The 15,792-nt window shown below is 38.8% G+C and overlaps 1 protein-coding gene across 1 annotated transcript in view; it reads right to left on the bottom strand.

The window, feature by feature from the left end:
* Positions 1–6,121: 6,121 nt before the first annotated feature.
* The window catches only part of SMC1A (structural maintenance of chromosomes 1A), a 70,725-nt gene continuing 61,054 nt past the window's right edge, over positions 6,122–15,792 (bottom strand). Inside the window, exons 21-26 of the mRNA XM_006898887.1 lie at positions 9,216–9,372; positions 8,641–8,795; positions 8,364–8,515; positions 6,969–7,038; positions 6,621–6,731; positions 6,122–6,205 (exon numbers count right to left, since the gene is read on the bottom strand). Coding sequence (XP_006898949.1) covers positions 6,122–6,205; positions 6,621–6,731; positions 6,969–7,038; positions 8,364–8,515; positions 8,641–8,795; positions 9,216–9,372 — 729 coding nt within the window. The remainder of the gene's footprint in view (positions 6,206–6,620; positions 6,732–6,968; positions 7,039–8,363; positions 8,516–8,640; positions 8,796–9,215; positions 9,373–15,792) is intronic.

Below are 15,792 nucleotides of genomic sequence, written 5' to 3'. Positions count from 1 at the left end.
CCGTCCATTCCAACAACTACGAAATAGTGAGAAGAGTGGGACCTCAGAAGCCTTTTAGGACCAATTAGTAGGCTCTGTGTCCAGGAGAAAACGAATATACTTACCAGTAATGTTAATGCTCACCCACAGCTCTTTTGGGAGGATCTAAATCGTGAAGCGTCCTCCTTTGTTTCTACCTGGGAGCTGGGGCCTGTCAGTCCTGTCTGTCACGAGGACCTGATGTGAGCCACCTTGGCCAAGTGTCCTTCAGAGCCACACTTCAGTATGGATTGACGCTCAGTGTCAAGAAAACAAAGATTCTCACCACTCGGCCAATTGGTAGCATCACAATGGGTGGTGAAGAGATTGAGATTGTTCACAGTTTTGGTTTGCTTGGCTCTAGAGTAGACAGTCTTGGCACCAGCAGTCAGGAAATTAAGACGCATTGCAATGGAAAGTCTGTAGTTAGAGACCTCTCTAAAGTACTGAAGTGCAACAATGTCAGTCTGGAGACCAAGGTGCACCTGATACATCCCATCTTTGCAATCACTTGTTATACATCAGAGAGCTGGACAATGACTAGGGATGATAGGAGAAATGATACCTTTGAGCTGTGGTGTTGGACCATGGACTGTTAAGAAAACGAACAGGTTTGTCTTGGAGAGGGTGAAGCTGGGCTGCTCCTTGGAGGCAAGGATTCTGCAGCTTTTTTTACATACTCTGGACATGTTGCAAGGTGGGATCAGTCCTTGGAGAGAGATGTCATGCATGGGTGGGTGGAGGGACCGCACAGGAGAGAAAGACCCTCGATGAGATGGATTGATTCAGTGACTGAGGTAATGGGGTTAGGTGTGTCAGAGATGGTGAGATTGGCACAGGATAGGAGAGAGTTTAGGGCTGTTGTACATAGGGTCGCTATGAGTTGCAGGGGACGACATATAACAACTACTACAAACTATTCTCTTTTTGGTTTGTATTTGTTCTTATTTATGGATTGTTGGCATAGTGGCAAGAAGCTGCTCTGGAGTCCTGAAGGCACACCAGTTCGACGACACCAGCTGCTCTGTGGGAGATGGATGGGTAATCTCCTCCCATGCGATTACCTGCCTTTGAAAACCTGCCAGAGGGTCAGCTATGGTCATTTCAAACTCTATGGTACACACCACCACCACCACCTCTGTTTCACTAGTTTTAGCTTTTCATTTTACTTCTTATATTTCTATGCTTGGTTTGTTTTTGGAATGATTTTGTCATATCTTCTGCTATTGGTTCTCTGCCTGAAGAACTATATAATTTCTTGTAAGGTTGGTCTAGTATAAAAAAAATCCCTTAATTTCTTTTTATCTTGAAATGTCTTATGCTATTTCAGAGACAATTCTTGCACAGTTTATTCCCCCCCCCCCCAGCATTTCTGTATTTCCATTGTCTTCCTTCATGTATGGTGTCTTCTGAAAAATCGGAGCTTAATTTTATTGGTTGTCTTTTGTGGGCAACTTGCCATTTTTTTCCTGTGCTGCTTTCAAAACACTTTGTCTCTGATTTTGGAAAATGTTATTATATCTTGGTGTGGTTTGGTTTTTTTTAGGTCTACTCTGGGATTCAGTTTCTTGAGAGCATATTTTCATATATTTTGTAATATTGGTAAGTTTTATTCTACCAAATCTTAAACAATTCTGCGTGTGTGTGATCTCTTCATGTTATGGAACTCTATTCAGAGCTAAGTTATTCCTCTTGATGGTGTCCCATTTAATTCTTAAGTATTCTCATTTTCCTTCCTTCCTTTTTCTGGTTGACACTCTTCCAGATTAGTACTGAGAGATTTGTCTTCCATCTCACTAATTCTGTGTCATATTGTCTCAATTCTGTTCGTCATCCCAATCTTTCTGAAACTTTAGTCTAATATCCTTAATTTCCATTTGCTGTTTTAATATTGAGTCTAATGTTCATTTTTCAATCTGGTGCTTTTAAAAAATTATGTAGTATGTATAATCTTGATGTTCCAATAGCTTTTCTTTCTCTGAAAGCTTTTCTGGTTCTGTATTCTTTTCAGTTATTTCTGCCATTTGACCTGAAGCTATCTGTTGCCTGTGATACACTGTGATGTTGTTGTTTCTGTATTATTTGTTTTCATATATGCAATTGAGCCATACAATTGTTTTACAGCTTGCTTCTTTTGTTTTTCACCTCCTGTTTTCTTGTGGGTATTACAGAGTCCAATTCTTGGTTTTATAGATTTATCTGGTATTGGTTGCAGTCTGGTTTTGATCAGGTGAAACAGGGATTATTCTTTACTCTTACACAATGAGTGAAGCTGCAGGTAATATGTGTTTGGCTGGGTTGTGTGGTCACTGTTGCTATCTGCTGCCAGATGAGACAAGGAAAAACAAAATAAAAACAAGAATAAACAATAAAGGAAAACAGAAAACTAAAACCTGATGGGTATAAAAGGAGAAAGAGGATTCAGGACAAGCAAGGCAAAGAAAAAGAAAAACAAACTAAATGAAGAATAACAAGAAGGGGGGGGGGAACAACCCAAAGCAAGCAAGCAAACATAAAAGACAATAAAACACAAACTAAAAAGGGACAGGAAAGACAAGGAAAAACAAGAGTGAAAAAGGTAGGAACTGCTCTCTCAGCAAAACTGCCATTTTGCAGTGATTGGTCAAAATGACAAACATAAAAGAAAGAGGAGTATGTTCTCTGAGCCCTTTAGAAAAAAACAGAGTTTGTTCCTTTGGCCACATATGCAAATCTATAGGAAAGGAGATACTGTAGACATCAGGTGGATGGGGACTATACAAAAAAGAATGCCTTAGGGGAGTTCTGGTGGCCTAGTGGCAAGGAGCTGCAACTACAATCCCAGAGGCACACGGTTCGAATCCACCAAATGCTCTGCCGGGAAAAGGAGGGACAATCTCCTCCTGTACCAGTCAGATCTGATTTGACGGTACACTCACAAAAATAAAATTTTTAAAAAATTTTTTTCAAAAAAAAAAAAAAGAATGCCTTACAAATGTTACCAAGGAAACACCATAATGCTTCCCAGCACACTGTTGGCACTGCTGTGAACAAACAAATTAAGGGTAAGAGTTTTGCTAAGAGAATTAACTGTTCATTGAGCATATTAAGACACTCTAAGAGCAGAGACAGCTTCCTAAACTGTGTGAAGGAAAATTATCAAAAAAAGAAGGAAGCCAAGGAAAAAGGCACTTGGGTCCATCTGAAACACCAGCCTACTCTCCTCAGAGAGGCACACTGTGAGAATGAAGGGGAAGGAGCCAGAGTGTTGGAACCTATTTCCTAGGAATTCATGGCATAATAGGGGTAAAATAAACAATAAAAACAACAAAAGGTAGGAACCTTAGGGGTAGGCTGGGCTTGCTGTGGCAGCAAGATGACTGGTCTGGGTCAGAGTTTCTGGTGGTCCAGTGGAGTGGAAGTTTGTCCTTCGGGGTGTAGAAATCAGTAAAAATATGTTTATTTACAAGGCTTATATTAAGATGCATGAAGAAAAAGGCAGGATGATGAGCAAAATATCACTAAAGAAATGGAAGACATAGATATGTATAGAACAAAGAATGGAAATCAGAATTTTAACGTGGAAGTGGGAGAAATATAGGTATTGAAAATTAATTTGTTTTGTAAAACTTTACAAAACAAAAATAAAGGGTGTTGAGTAAGTACTCCAGAGATCTGAATTTAAGTCTAGGCTTTACCACTGAACCACACAAGTCATTTCATTTCCTTGGTCGTCGGAACTTTAGTCCTTTTTGGCCTTTGTGCCACTGTGTTCCTTAGTTCAAGACATTGTATATGTAATCCTTTTGGTTGATAGTTGTGAGGTAGACAGGGATTAGTCACGCACTCTTAATCATATTTCCCAGAGAAGGACCAGAGCAATTTATTTTTAACAAGCTTCAAATCTTGTTCAGGTATAAAAGTATTCATCAAAACCAAGAAAGGATCTATGATACTACAATTCTGCTTCTAGAAATCAACCCTAGGTAAACTTTCCCCATGTCTACAAGGATACTCTATGTAGTACTTCAAAATAGCAAAAATTGAAAAGCATTCATTTCTTTCAATCAAATGTGATTTTCTCAAAGAATTACGAAAGCAATCTTCCTTGTCTAAAATACAAAGTATTCTCCTAGGAAGGACAATCTGAAAGGAATGGATGTTTAGAAATTATGCCTATGACCCTTCAGCTGATCTTCAGAGGCTGTAAACCAAACAGGAGAGTGGCCATCTTTCTCCTATGAAGCAGCTGGTGGATTCAAACTTGGAGCCTTTGGGATGTCAGCACAGCTCCTTACCACTAAGCCATCAGGCGTTCCATTTTGGTCACTAAGGGATTCTATTGGTAAGTATAAACCAAGCCAAATCCACTGTCAAGTGCAACTCATGATGACTGTTCAACAGATTCCTAAGGCTGTAAATCCATTTTTTAAAAAAAAATTTATTAATTTTAATGAACGTTTATAGAGATTTTGGATTTTCATTCGTTCATTGTTGCACTTTTTTCTTTACCCCCCCTCCCCCCAGTGACAACTATGAGTCAATTCTGACTTGACATTACACAACAACATCATTAACAGTATTTGAAACTCACCTAGTGGTGCCTCGGGCAACAGGTCTGTCAGTCTGCCTCAGAAAAGTCACAATGGGAAACCCTTGTGGAACACTTCTATTCTGCATGTATTTGAGTAACAGGAGTTAGAATCAACTTGGTGGAAATCAGCAACAGCATTATGTAGTAGCTAACCTCCTTTTTTAAGTCTGGGCTCTTGCTGTGCATTTTAATAAGTTGTTGTTGTGTATCATCAAGTCAGAACTGACTCATAGCTGACTCTCTCACAGGTTTTCAGAGAGAGTAAATTGCATGGGAGGAGACTGTCCAGCATTTCCCCCTTATGGTAAGTACTGATAGGTCAAATGTTTAGCTGAGTACTTGACATTCAGCAGGGATCAGAAAGCAAGAAACTTGCTCTGTTATGCACGATTGCTTGATTCTTCTCAACTGCCCTCTTCTGATTATACTAACCATGACTATTCATTGGCGATGCTCTTCCATTCATGTATAATCTGTATGCATTACAGCAGATTACTACCCTTTTGGGTAATCCTGTGACCAGCCTTAATAATGAAAGAAGAGCTGTTGCATTAGACTTGGAGAAAAAAATAAAAGAATGAAAAGACAAAAAAAAAAAAATCATGTGTATGACAATTAACAGCCTAGAACAGGACAAGGCATTATACAGGGAATTGGAGAGGAGGAGGGAGGAAAATGTGCATGAATGAATGAATGAAAACCAATCTCTTTGTGAACCTTCACTAAAGTAAAAATTAAAAATTCTAGAAAGCACCCTCATATATGACATTCAGCTAACCACAATAATTCATGAGCCCCTTTCATCTCCTTACTAGGAGAGTAGACATCATATCTGGTTCAACTCTCTATTCTTTGTGCAGTGTCTAACGACAGTGGGTCTGATGATTGAGTATATACATGAATGAAGGAAAGAAAGGACAATTTCAGGTGAATGTCTAAAAATCCTGAGTTCCTAAGCACTTTTGTGTAGCTATGAGATACTGTCATCCTAAGTTATTTTGGAATTAATGTCAGCCTAAGCTCCTTATAAAACAGGTTTTCAATAACTTTATTATTTTGCAAACATGTGTACATATACATACATATCTCCACACACATAGTGGGCAAGGGGTCTGTAATTATGGGTTATGGGGAGAAGGGGCAGGAAGTAGGTTGTACAAAATGGTCCAGGGTCAGTTCAGTTCAGCTCAGCACCTCCATTCAGAGGCCAGGATACTCCCTACAGATTCTCAGGAATGTGTGGTCCAGACTCTGCTCTTCAAGCTTGACAGCAATGCCTAAATTCCCATGATTATTCATATCCAACAAATAGTCATGAGATACAGCAGAGATTGTGAAGATGCAAGATAGGGTAAGGTTCAAATCTCTTCCTCACTGAGTTGCTATGAGTTGTCATCAACTCAGTGGCACCTAATAACACTAAAGCCAACAGGGACAGGAGGAGGGAGAAGGTATAGAGCCAAACAGCCAGAGGGTGGCAGAGGAAGAGCACAGGGATCCAGACAAGGTGAGAAGACAGAACTACTACTACTATTGTTCATTGGGGTTGGGATTGGCATCTGGGTACTTGGTGAGGTCGAAGGTTAGGACTTTGCTGATCACACAGTCCCCTTGCTGATGGAAGAGGGAGGAAAAAGAAAAAGAGAAAATTAAGGAGGATCTGGTATGCTGGTATAAACCCTCCTCTCCCCCATACCTATCCAAAGCTCAGGCAATGGGTCTGTGAATGAGGATATGCTTGGTCCCATATGCCTTTTCCCCATGCCTACTTCTGAACTCCTCTCCTTTTCTATACTCTCTGGCTACCACTGCCTGGTCTTTCCATCTTTCCTCAATGCAATGGCTCTGCCCAAATCGGTTGGCTAAATCTCTAGGACTGGGCTCCAACAAACCCAGATGGCTGATCAGAATCTAATTCCTTACATTCCATGTTCCCCACTCCCCTTAATTTTCCACCGCAGTCTTTCTTTTCCTGTCCTGGGAAGTGAGCCAGGGAGTGAGGTTCGCTGCTGAGCCAGACCAATCTTACCTCAGGATAAACACCAATGAGGCTCTCAGCCTTGGTGTAGAACTCTTCCTTAAGAGAGATGACAATGGCCTGGAAGTTGCAAGTCGACTGCTCCTTGATGTAATTTGCCACCTGTGGGAGAGGCCACTGGGTACTTAACAGGGCCTAATGTTCATCTCCTTTCAGCTGGGACTAGCAGAGAGAGGTACTTGTAGAGGGTGAGGGAAATAGAGGCTGAGAAAAAGAGGCCACAGCATGAGCCAAGGCTCAGCTTCCCAGGCAAGGTACAGCAAGCAGACAGCAGGAATAGCTAAGGTGTGTTCAGCAAATGCTCCCTAAAAGTCAGATCCCCACTTTTCTTGCACTCACCTTGCCAATGTTGGTGTTATCCAGAGCAGCATCAATCTCATCCAGGACAAAGAAGGGAGCTGGCTTGTAGCTGAGAAGGAATCAGTGAGTTGACACTGAAGTGGGAAAGGAAGGGTGATACAACCCCAAATTCCAACAAATAGGATAGTTCCTCTCTCTCTTTCTTCAGAGACTAAAAAACCAAGGTTCTAATGTGTCTGAGTTCCTAAAAGGTCAGGGAAATAGCCCTCTCATGAACCCAGTCTTGTGCTCTAGGATCATGCAGAATTAGAAGACATTATTCTTTCAGGGAACTTCTAGGCTGACTCGAGAGGAAAAGTTCTCCTTGCTTCTAGCCAGAATGACCACACTGTGTAGAAATCTGCCCAGTCCTCTCCTAGCTACCATGCTGTCTTATCTTCCTGCCTTGATACATGTTGTACCCTCCATCTAGAATGCTTGCTATTTTAGGCAAGCCTTCTAAATGGAGGCATATTTCTATAATAGGCATATTTCTATTTGACTTTCGTATCCCTTGCTCTTGAAATCATTCCCTGGCCCGCTCACACACTTGTCCAAATTGAATTATGGGTCTTTCCTCTGTGCTTACCTTAAGCATACTGTCCACTTACACACCTGGTTTCCACTAGACTCTGAAATCCTCCAAGACAGAGATCATGCCTGACTGAACTATCCCCAGTCCCTCCACAAGATCTGATATAGAGTAACCTTCAAAAATTGCTAGCTGCTTGAGCACTGTAATCACTGACAAAAGCAACTATAAAGAAAGGAACCTTAAGGAGTAGTGAGTCTATAATACAGGAGGAACAACTCAGAAAAGGAGGTGAGAATGGCTCAAGAGAAAGTAATCAATGTCACTGAACTGTATTTGTAGAAATGGCTGACTTGATGTATGTGGATTTTGCTATGTCTATTTTTAACAACCACAAACAAAAAAAAATAAAAGCACTTTGGGTACCAAAATATACCAGAAAAATAAACAGTTGTTAAATGATATTGTGTAATCAAGCACTAAGTTGTATGGGTCAAACTCAAGTATTTGGGCATCTAGGAGTGGGAGATCAGGGAGAGCTTCTTAGAGCAAGGGCAGGAATAGAATAAGGAGGTGTGAAAAGAGTTGAAAGGGAGTCAAGATTTGTGTGGAAAAATTTTATTAGATAGAAACCATTGAAACAAAAGTTTGGTGGTAGGACTGAATATATGTAGGACCCAGTAAGGACATGCTAAAAGGGTATATGGGGGAGATAGATCCATGTAGTTGGTAGGGAAACAGGGATGTAATTAGATTCCACCAGAACATCTTTACCGCCAAATAATTCTCCATATCCTTGCACACCAGAGCTTCTGGTGGTCTCAGCTCAGTCTTTTAACCAACTGCTCCCAGAACAGCCTTACCTGTGGATGGCAAAGAGCAGAGCCAGAGCTGCCACTGTTTTTTCCCCACCAGACAAGTTGTCCATAGGCCGGAAGCGTTTGCCAGGGGCTACACAGTTATAATTGATGCCATCCAAGTAGGGTTCCTCAGGATTCTCAGGACCTAGGAATGCCTGAGGAGGAAAGGCAGATGGATCAAGATCTAGAACTAGACCCGGACCAGAATGAGGGCCTAAGTCTAGAGGGAAGGGCAACTGAAGAAAGGTAGAACTTAGTTGAGTAAGGGGCTTCAGCATACCTGGGCACTGCTATTGCGTGACAAGGCCTTATAGATCTCATCAATGTTGGTGGCTACAGATTCAAAACAAGCATTAAAGCGGTCAAAGCGCTCCTTCTTGATCTGTTCAAATGCTTGCTTGGCCTTCTTGGCTCGCTTTCGGGCTGCCTCAAACTCTGTCACAAAGGAAAGACAGATGGTCCATCCCTCAATACCCTAGCTCAGAAAGGGCTGGGAAAGACAAAGGTAAGAATAATCTGCAAATCACAATTTGCACTGTAGGTACATCTTAGAGAGGGACAGAAATACCTGGGAAGGGTACCACAGACTCTGTATTCAGTGGACCAATCTTATAGTGAACAGTAAGAAATATGTGCTTAGAGCTGCATAACCATGGACCTCTCTTTAAACTACACTTCATTTTCCCTCTGAATCAGAGTAGTTTGCCACTCTACAAAACAGGCGTGATGACTCTTACTATTCAAGGCTCTTGGGAGTTTTAAATAAGAAAGAATGTGAAAATGAGAATTATTGAAATGTACAAGATCAGTCTCCCTTCCTCATCTCACAGGCCCAAAAAGAAAGGGGAATCTTACCATCTGAGGTCTCCTGGAACTTATCTCGGACACTTTCCAGCTTTTCCATAGCCTTCATATTGGGAGCAGCAATGCGCTGGAGTACACTTTGCTGCTCATTCAGCTTCTGCTGTAGGGTGTTCATTTCCTGTTTGATCTCCTCCTCAGCCTGGGCATCCTAAAAGGCCCAGATTCAGCAACATTAAGAAAAGCCTGGGGCAGATTCCAGGCCCCCAGAAATGTCCTACCTATAGCAGTCATTCCCATTCCCATCATCCCTAGAAATTACAAGGTGACATTGCTTTCTTATCTCTAATCTTTCCCCCAAGCATTGCCAATATTTCTGTCTCTCAGGAAGTGGTATATCTCTCTGGCTCTCAGCCCAGGCCATAAGTCAGTACCATTCTAGGGTGGCCTGGAAGCTCTTACATAAACTGCTCAAGAGACAACTCATCTTTTCTGCTCAGACCCCTATAATTGAGCAAATTCCACTGGAATTTGGTTTTAGGTCTATGGATATTGTATATATATGCCTGGGCCTGCGCCTTTCTGTCACTTTTAGCTAATAATATTTACTAAATATAAATGCATACTAAGGGCTAGGCACTGGGCCTCCTCATATCCTGTGAGCCACAGTTTTCATACTCACAGCTCAGGAGTCGAGCAAAGAAATGTAAATAAATAAGCAATCAGAATACTATATGAATACTAAAACAAACATAAGCAGAAAATCCTGGGTCAGCAAGTAAGAAAATCAGTAAGATGCTAAGGAGACAGGAAAGACCTGCAGGAAATTTCCAACCTAATATCCATAGGATTAATGGTGTTCTAGATAGAAGGAAAAATTATATTTATAGATCAGGTATTTTCCTCATGATTCATTCAAGAAATTGATAATAATCTGATATGGCAATTGTGTGTGTGCATATGTGAGAGATACCATGCTTATGTACATTGTTCAGTGAGGGCAGAGGAAAAAGTGAGGCTGGGATGCAACAAAAAGGAAGGACCTTGTTAGAGTATGGACATTATCCTGAGAGAGGCAAGGGAATTATTCCTGAATAGTTTCAAATACAGGAAGGGCATGATTTGATATTTTAGAAAAATCCATCTATAGATTTCTATATTTCTATATACTGTTACAGTGTAGTAGCTGTCAGGAAAAAAATATATATCCCCCGCCCGCCCCCCGAGGAAATTAGACAGGAGCAAACAGGATGTTGCGAGTTCTATTCAAGCGGAGATGTTAATCACGAATCATGCGTGCTCCAATCATGTTCTCTGTTCTCCAAAAGGAGGAACAGATAAGGATTAACCTTACTGACGATGAGAATATATTTTTAAATGAAAGCACAATGGTATGCTTTTTTTTTTATCTAAGAAAAGAGTGACAGGAATATGAATACATTTGTATTTTCAAAGGAATGCAATAAAAAAAGAATAATTTAAAGCAGCTACAGAGGAAGGGGGCAACAAGTAAGGTTAAGGAGACAGGGATGGAAAGCAGACTTGTCTTCCGGTATCCTGTTTTTATGCTGTTAGTTTTAGAATCATGCGAAAATATTACGTGATTATGAAAGGAAATAAAAATGTGAAAAAGACTGGGCAAAAAATTTGTGGGGAACACTATTAGGATATTCATGGGATACAAAAGAATCACTCTAAGAAATATCAAATGCAAAGGTAAAAATACAGATTAGAATTAAAAGAGCTGACAATGAACACCTTTACTAAGGAATCAAACTTAACATCACTGATATTGTACTTCCCAGAATGGTGCAATATGAAGTACCATACATCAGTATATAATACAAAATGCTTACTCCAAAATACTTGACCTAAATCTATCAAGCCTCCAAACTAGATCAAATTTATTATCATCTACAGTAGTTAGAAGAAGTTATGGTATAGTACTTAGAAGAACAAGTTAAAAAAATCCTGTAAGGAAATCAACATAATCATAATGTGGAACATTCAATGACAACTCACATGGAATCTTTAGGCTAATGTCACAGAAAAAAAAAGAGAGGATGATGCTAGATTAAAAGAAATAGAAAAGACCAACTACCAAAAGCAACACATGAATCTAGATTGAATCACAGTTTAGATTTTTTTTTTCAATTTTTTTTTTCTGTATACCATCAAATCAGATCTGACTGGTACAGAAGGAGATTGTTCTTCCTTCTCCAGCAGAGCATCTGGTGGATTTGAACCGCTCACCTCTGCAGCTTCTTGCCAGCAGGTGCCACCAGAGCTTGCCATAGTTTAAAAACAAGTATAGAAAACACTTCTGTAACTAGGGAAATTTTATATGGACAACATAGTTTCATTGGATTTCGTAAGAAATTGTGGTTATACAGAATTCCTTGTTCTTAGCATGCTGAAATACTTAAGGTTGATTATGAGATCTTTAAAACGTCCTTTAAGTGGCTGAATAAGTAAAACAAAACAAAAGGCCTGCACACACAGGTGAAAGAACTGGGGTGCATGGGAGGAAAGAAGACAAGATACAAGAGACAAAACAAATGTAGTAAAATAGTCAATGGTGAATTTAAAGTGAAAGGTAAATGGCATTCACTGTATTATAAATGCAACTTTGAAAATTTTCAATGGGGGGAAAACCTCCAATAGAAATACTAAATTCCTAAAAATTGCAAAAAGAAACTTAAGCACATGCCAAATTGGTTATATTCTAAAAAAATATTTAAACTTACTTTACAACATAGAAATGTACATGTCCAAACAGTTATTAGAATGTCAAAAAGAACTTCAACTGGGAGTAACCTGACAATAGCAACTCATAAGATAGGAATCTTAAGGAATAGTGAATTTATATTAAGAGAGGAACAACTCAGAAAAGGAATGTTAAGAATGGTTGTCCAACTCAAAAAATATACTCAATGTTTTTAAATTGTACACGTAGACATTTTTAAATTGGTATATATTTTGCTTTGTATATTTTCAACAATAATAAAATTTAGAGAAAAAGATAACCCCAAAGAAATACTTAATCAGGATTCAAAAATCAAATCAGTAAATTTTAAGATAAAATTTATAGTAATATGATTCAGTGATAATTATTACATTCACCATGTTGTATAATCAACATCATTCTCAATTTCCAAATTTATCACACTTAACAGAAACTATAAATCTTAAATAGTAACTCCTTCCTTCCTCCTCTTGGTATCCATTTTGGTCTCTGTGCATTAGCCTCTTTTAGGTATTTCATACAAATGGGATAAGTACCTTCTTGTGTCTATTTTCACTCAGAATAAAGTTTTGAAGGTTCATCCATGTTTGGCATGTATTAAAATTTCATTTGTTTTTATGGCTGAATAATATTCACCTCATTTTTTTTTCCACTCCTATGATGGGCACATGGGTTGTTTCTACATTGTGGCTATTACAATGAACACCAGTCTGATTCTTTTGACTTCCTGCTTTTACATTTTTAAAATAAATCTTTTGACTTCCTGCTTTTACATTTTTAAAATAAATCTGTAGCAGTAAAATTGCTGGCCATATGATAGCTCTTGGGTGGTGCCTGGAGGCATGTCAGAAATCTTGGTGATATACTTCTGAAAATTAACCACTCTAAGTTCTATTCTACATACATGGTGTTACCACAGACTGTGACATCAATTTGACAGCAATTGGTTATGGTAGCTCATTGTGGTTTTCAAACTATAACATAAGAGTGCTCACTTCAACAGCATATGTACTAAAACTAGAACAATAAATAGAAGATTAGCATGGCCCCTGTGCAAGAATGGCGTGCAAATAAATTCATGAAGCATTCCATATTTTTGAGAGGACATAGAGAGATAGGAACTCTCATACACTGTTGGTGGGATTGTAAAATGGTACAACCACTCTGGAAGGCAATTGGCATTTCTTTAAAAAGCTGAACATAGAAATTCCATATGACCCAGCGATTCCACTGCTTGGAATATATCCTGAGAAAATTAGAAATGAGGCACAGAGACTTGTACACCAATGTTCATAGCAGCGTTATTCACCATATCAAGAACATGGAAACAGCCCAAATGCACAACAAAAACAGAATGGATTGAGAAATTATGGTACATTCACTCAATGGAATTGTATGCAGCATGCAGGAGCAATGATTTTGTAAATTATTACCTAACATGGGAGGGACTGGAGAGCATTATGCTAAGTAAACTAACTCTGTCCCATAAGGACAAATACTGTAAATGGCCATCATTGTAGAAATAGAAAATTAGTAAAACGGATATGAGGATCCAAGGTAGGGGGTAAGAACAGAGGGGTGAGGAATGGCAGAGGGTTGCACAATTTGATGGGTGGAGGCAGAGGTGGGTAAAGGAAATGGGAAAGAGCTGGTGTAAAAAACAATGTATACGAACTTTTTTAAGTAAACCAGTACAAAATAAAAATTTATTTAAAAAAAATTTTTTATACAAATAATCCAAAAACTGTTAACAGTAAAAAAAAATATGTTGCTAGAAACCAAGATTTTCAGGAAGAAAAAATGGAGACTAAAACATAACATCAGTGATGTTAAACTGAAAACTGTAATTTCAATCAAAAGTATCACTATAAACTCATGATACATTTTCTTTTAAAAAGAAATTATTTTTTAGTGTAGTCTATCAAAAAGTTTTCATAAAACTGACCAAAATCATCACCAATTCAGGCGGCAGTCAAGAAGCAATCTCACTAGAAGAAACCAGAACTGTTGGGTTAAACAGCTAAGTAGATCTGAGACAATAAATATCCAGAGGATGAGTCTGAGCTACTTCAGTTTATCAGAAAGCAAGGAAGATATTGGCGCCTACAAATGTTGTACCAAAGTGACTCAAAAGACAAATAAATTAGCAGTGGTCAAAAATAAGGCAAACATGAGCACAAAAAAGGCTAACAACAGATTAAAACATACCAAACATGTTTATATCCATGAAAGCATAATGATATGAAAATAATTCAGTGGACCAAATTAAAGACCACCAAGGAGCCAATGCATTATTTTAGAAATTGGTAAATAAAGGGAAAAAAAATCAAAACTCCTATTTTGCCTTTTCTACACAAACTACAGGGAGCTCTGGTAATAATCCCTGCAGGGAGTAGGGAGTTGCACTAACCCAAACTGTGCATCTCTTTAGAGGTTCAAATCCACAAGTGGCTTCAAAGAGGAAAGAGAGGCAATCTCTTCTCATGTGATTTATCACCTCAAAAATCCACTGGTGGGTCAGCTATGAATAGATTCTGACTCAAAAGCAATGAGTTTGAGTACTTTTTTCCAGTTTACACAAACTACACCTAAGAATAAACAATTGATGAGAAGCCTTTCCCCCCTATATACAGTATTATAATGAATAAAAAACAAATTTAAAACTTAGATCATAATTTTATAACCCAAAAAAGTCACAACCAGATGGAAGTAACCTACCACCTATAACGCAGCCATGACCAAAACAAAATTTGAATTTGATCAAGCCTTTAATGGCTATGACTAAACATGTGAAATCTGGCTACTGTACCTCAGGAACAAAACTTTTTATTTAAATTGAAAAGTTGTTACTTTACTCAGACACTGTAAAACTTTTAGATGTACTAAGAACAACTTGGGTGTGTGAATTTTTTCCAATTGTATTTTACAAAATCAAAATACACATCAATTTATTTCTGATGAAAAGTTGAGCATCCAAACTGAGATTTGCTAAAAATTGTTAATGCTTTTTAAGACTTAGTGTCAATAAATAATGTCAAATACCACATCAAGGAAGCCTTTCTCAACTCATCCATGGCATTTATCCAAGTTCGTACCACTGTATCATTTCATGTCTTTCCCCCTGATTTACTATAAACACAACATTCTGAGCAATTCCTAGTTGAATGCTTCTTAGACACAGACACATTGGTAAGCAGAAACAAAGTTTACTTGTTAAAAAGTTAACTTTCTTGATATATTAAACATTTCCTTTTCTAAAAAATGTGGCTATGTTTAATAACACTATATCATGGCATGGAGGAGGAACAGTGGAAATGTATACACATTTACAACATTCCTCTTACCAAAACCATTTATGGAAAATAGGTACTTCATTGCAACATATATCTCTGGACTGGAAATGATATTGTCAATACTTCTAGCCGTACGCTTAAAAGATTATAATGTTCAAAATTATTTGTTATGCATTTGTTTAAATTTTTCCCTCTTTTAACAACTGGGATCTAGAGGGAAGAGAAAAGACCAGAGAATGGCCAAAATTATTGGGGCAGCTATTGCTGCCAGTTTAGGGCCTGTGTCACAAAAAGGAAGTCTTACTCATATACAGTGTCACCCAAAGGTAATAAAGGAGGTCAGAATTGTTTCCACTGTGGAAAGCTGGGCCACTTTAGTAGACAGTGTCACGGACGAGAGCCACAGATAGGCAAGGGAGTAGAGAGGAAGCTCCCACTCACTTGCTTTAAGTGTGGCTCTGAAGGACACTTGGCCAAAGTGGCCCACATCAGGTCCTCATGGCTGACAGGACTGACAGGCCCTAGCTCCCAGCTGGAAACAAAGGAGGACGCTTCAACAATTTAGATCCTCCCAGAAGAGCCGTGGGTGAGC

Source organism: Elephantulus edwardii, unplaced genomic scaffold (assembly GCF_000299155.1).
Source record: "Elephantulus edwardii isolate Elephantulus edwardi_28Jun2011 unplaced genomic scaffold, EleEdw1.0 scaffold00239, whole genome shotgun sequence".
Lineage (NCBI taxonomy): Eukaryota > Metazoa > Chordata > Mammalia > Macroscelidea > Macroscelididae > Elephantulus > Elephantulus edwardii.
This window is presented reverse-complemented; position numbering and strand designations above follow the sequence as displayed.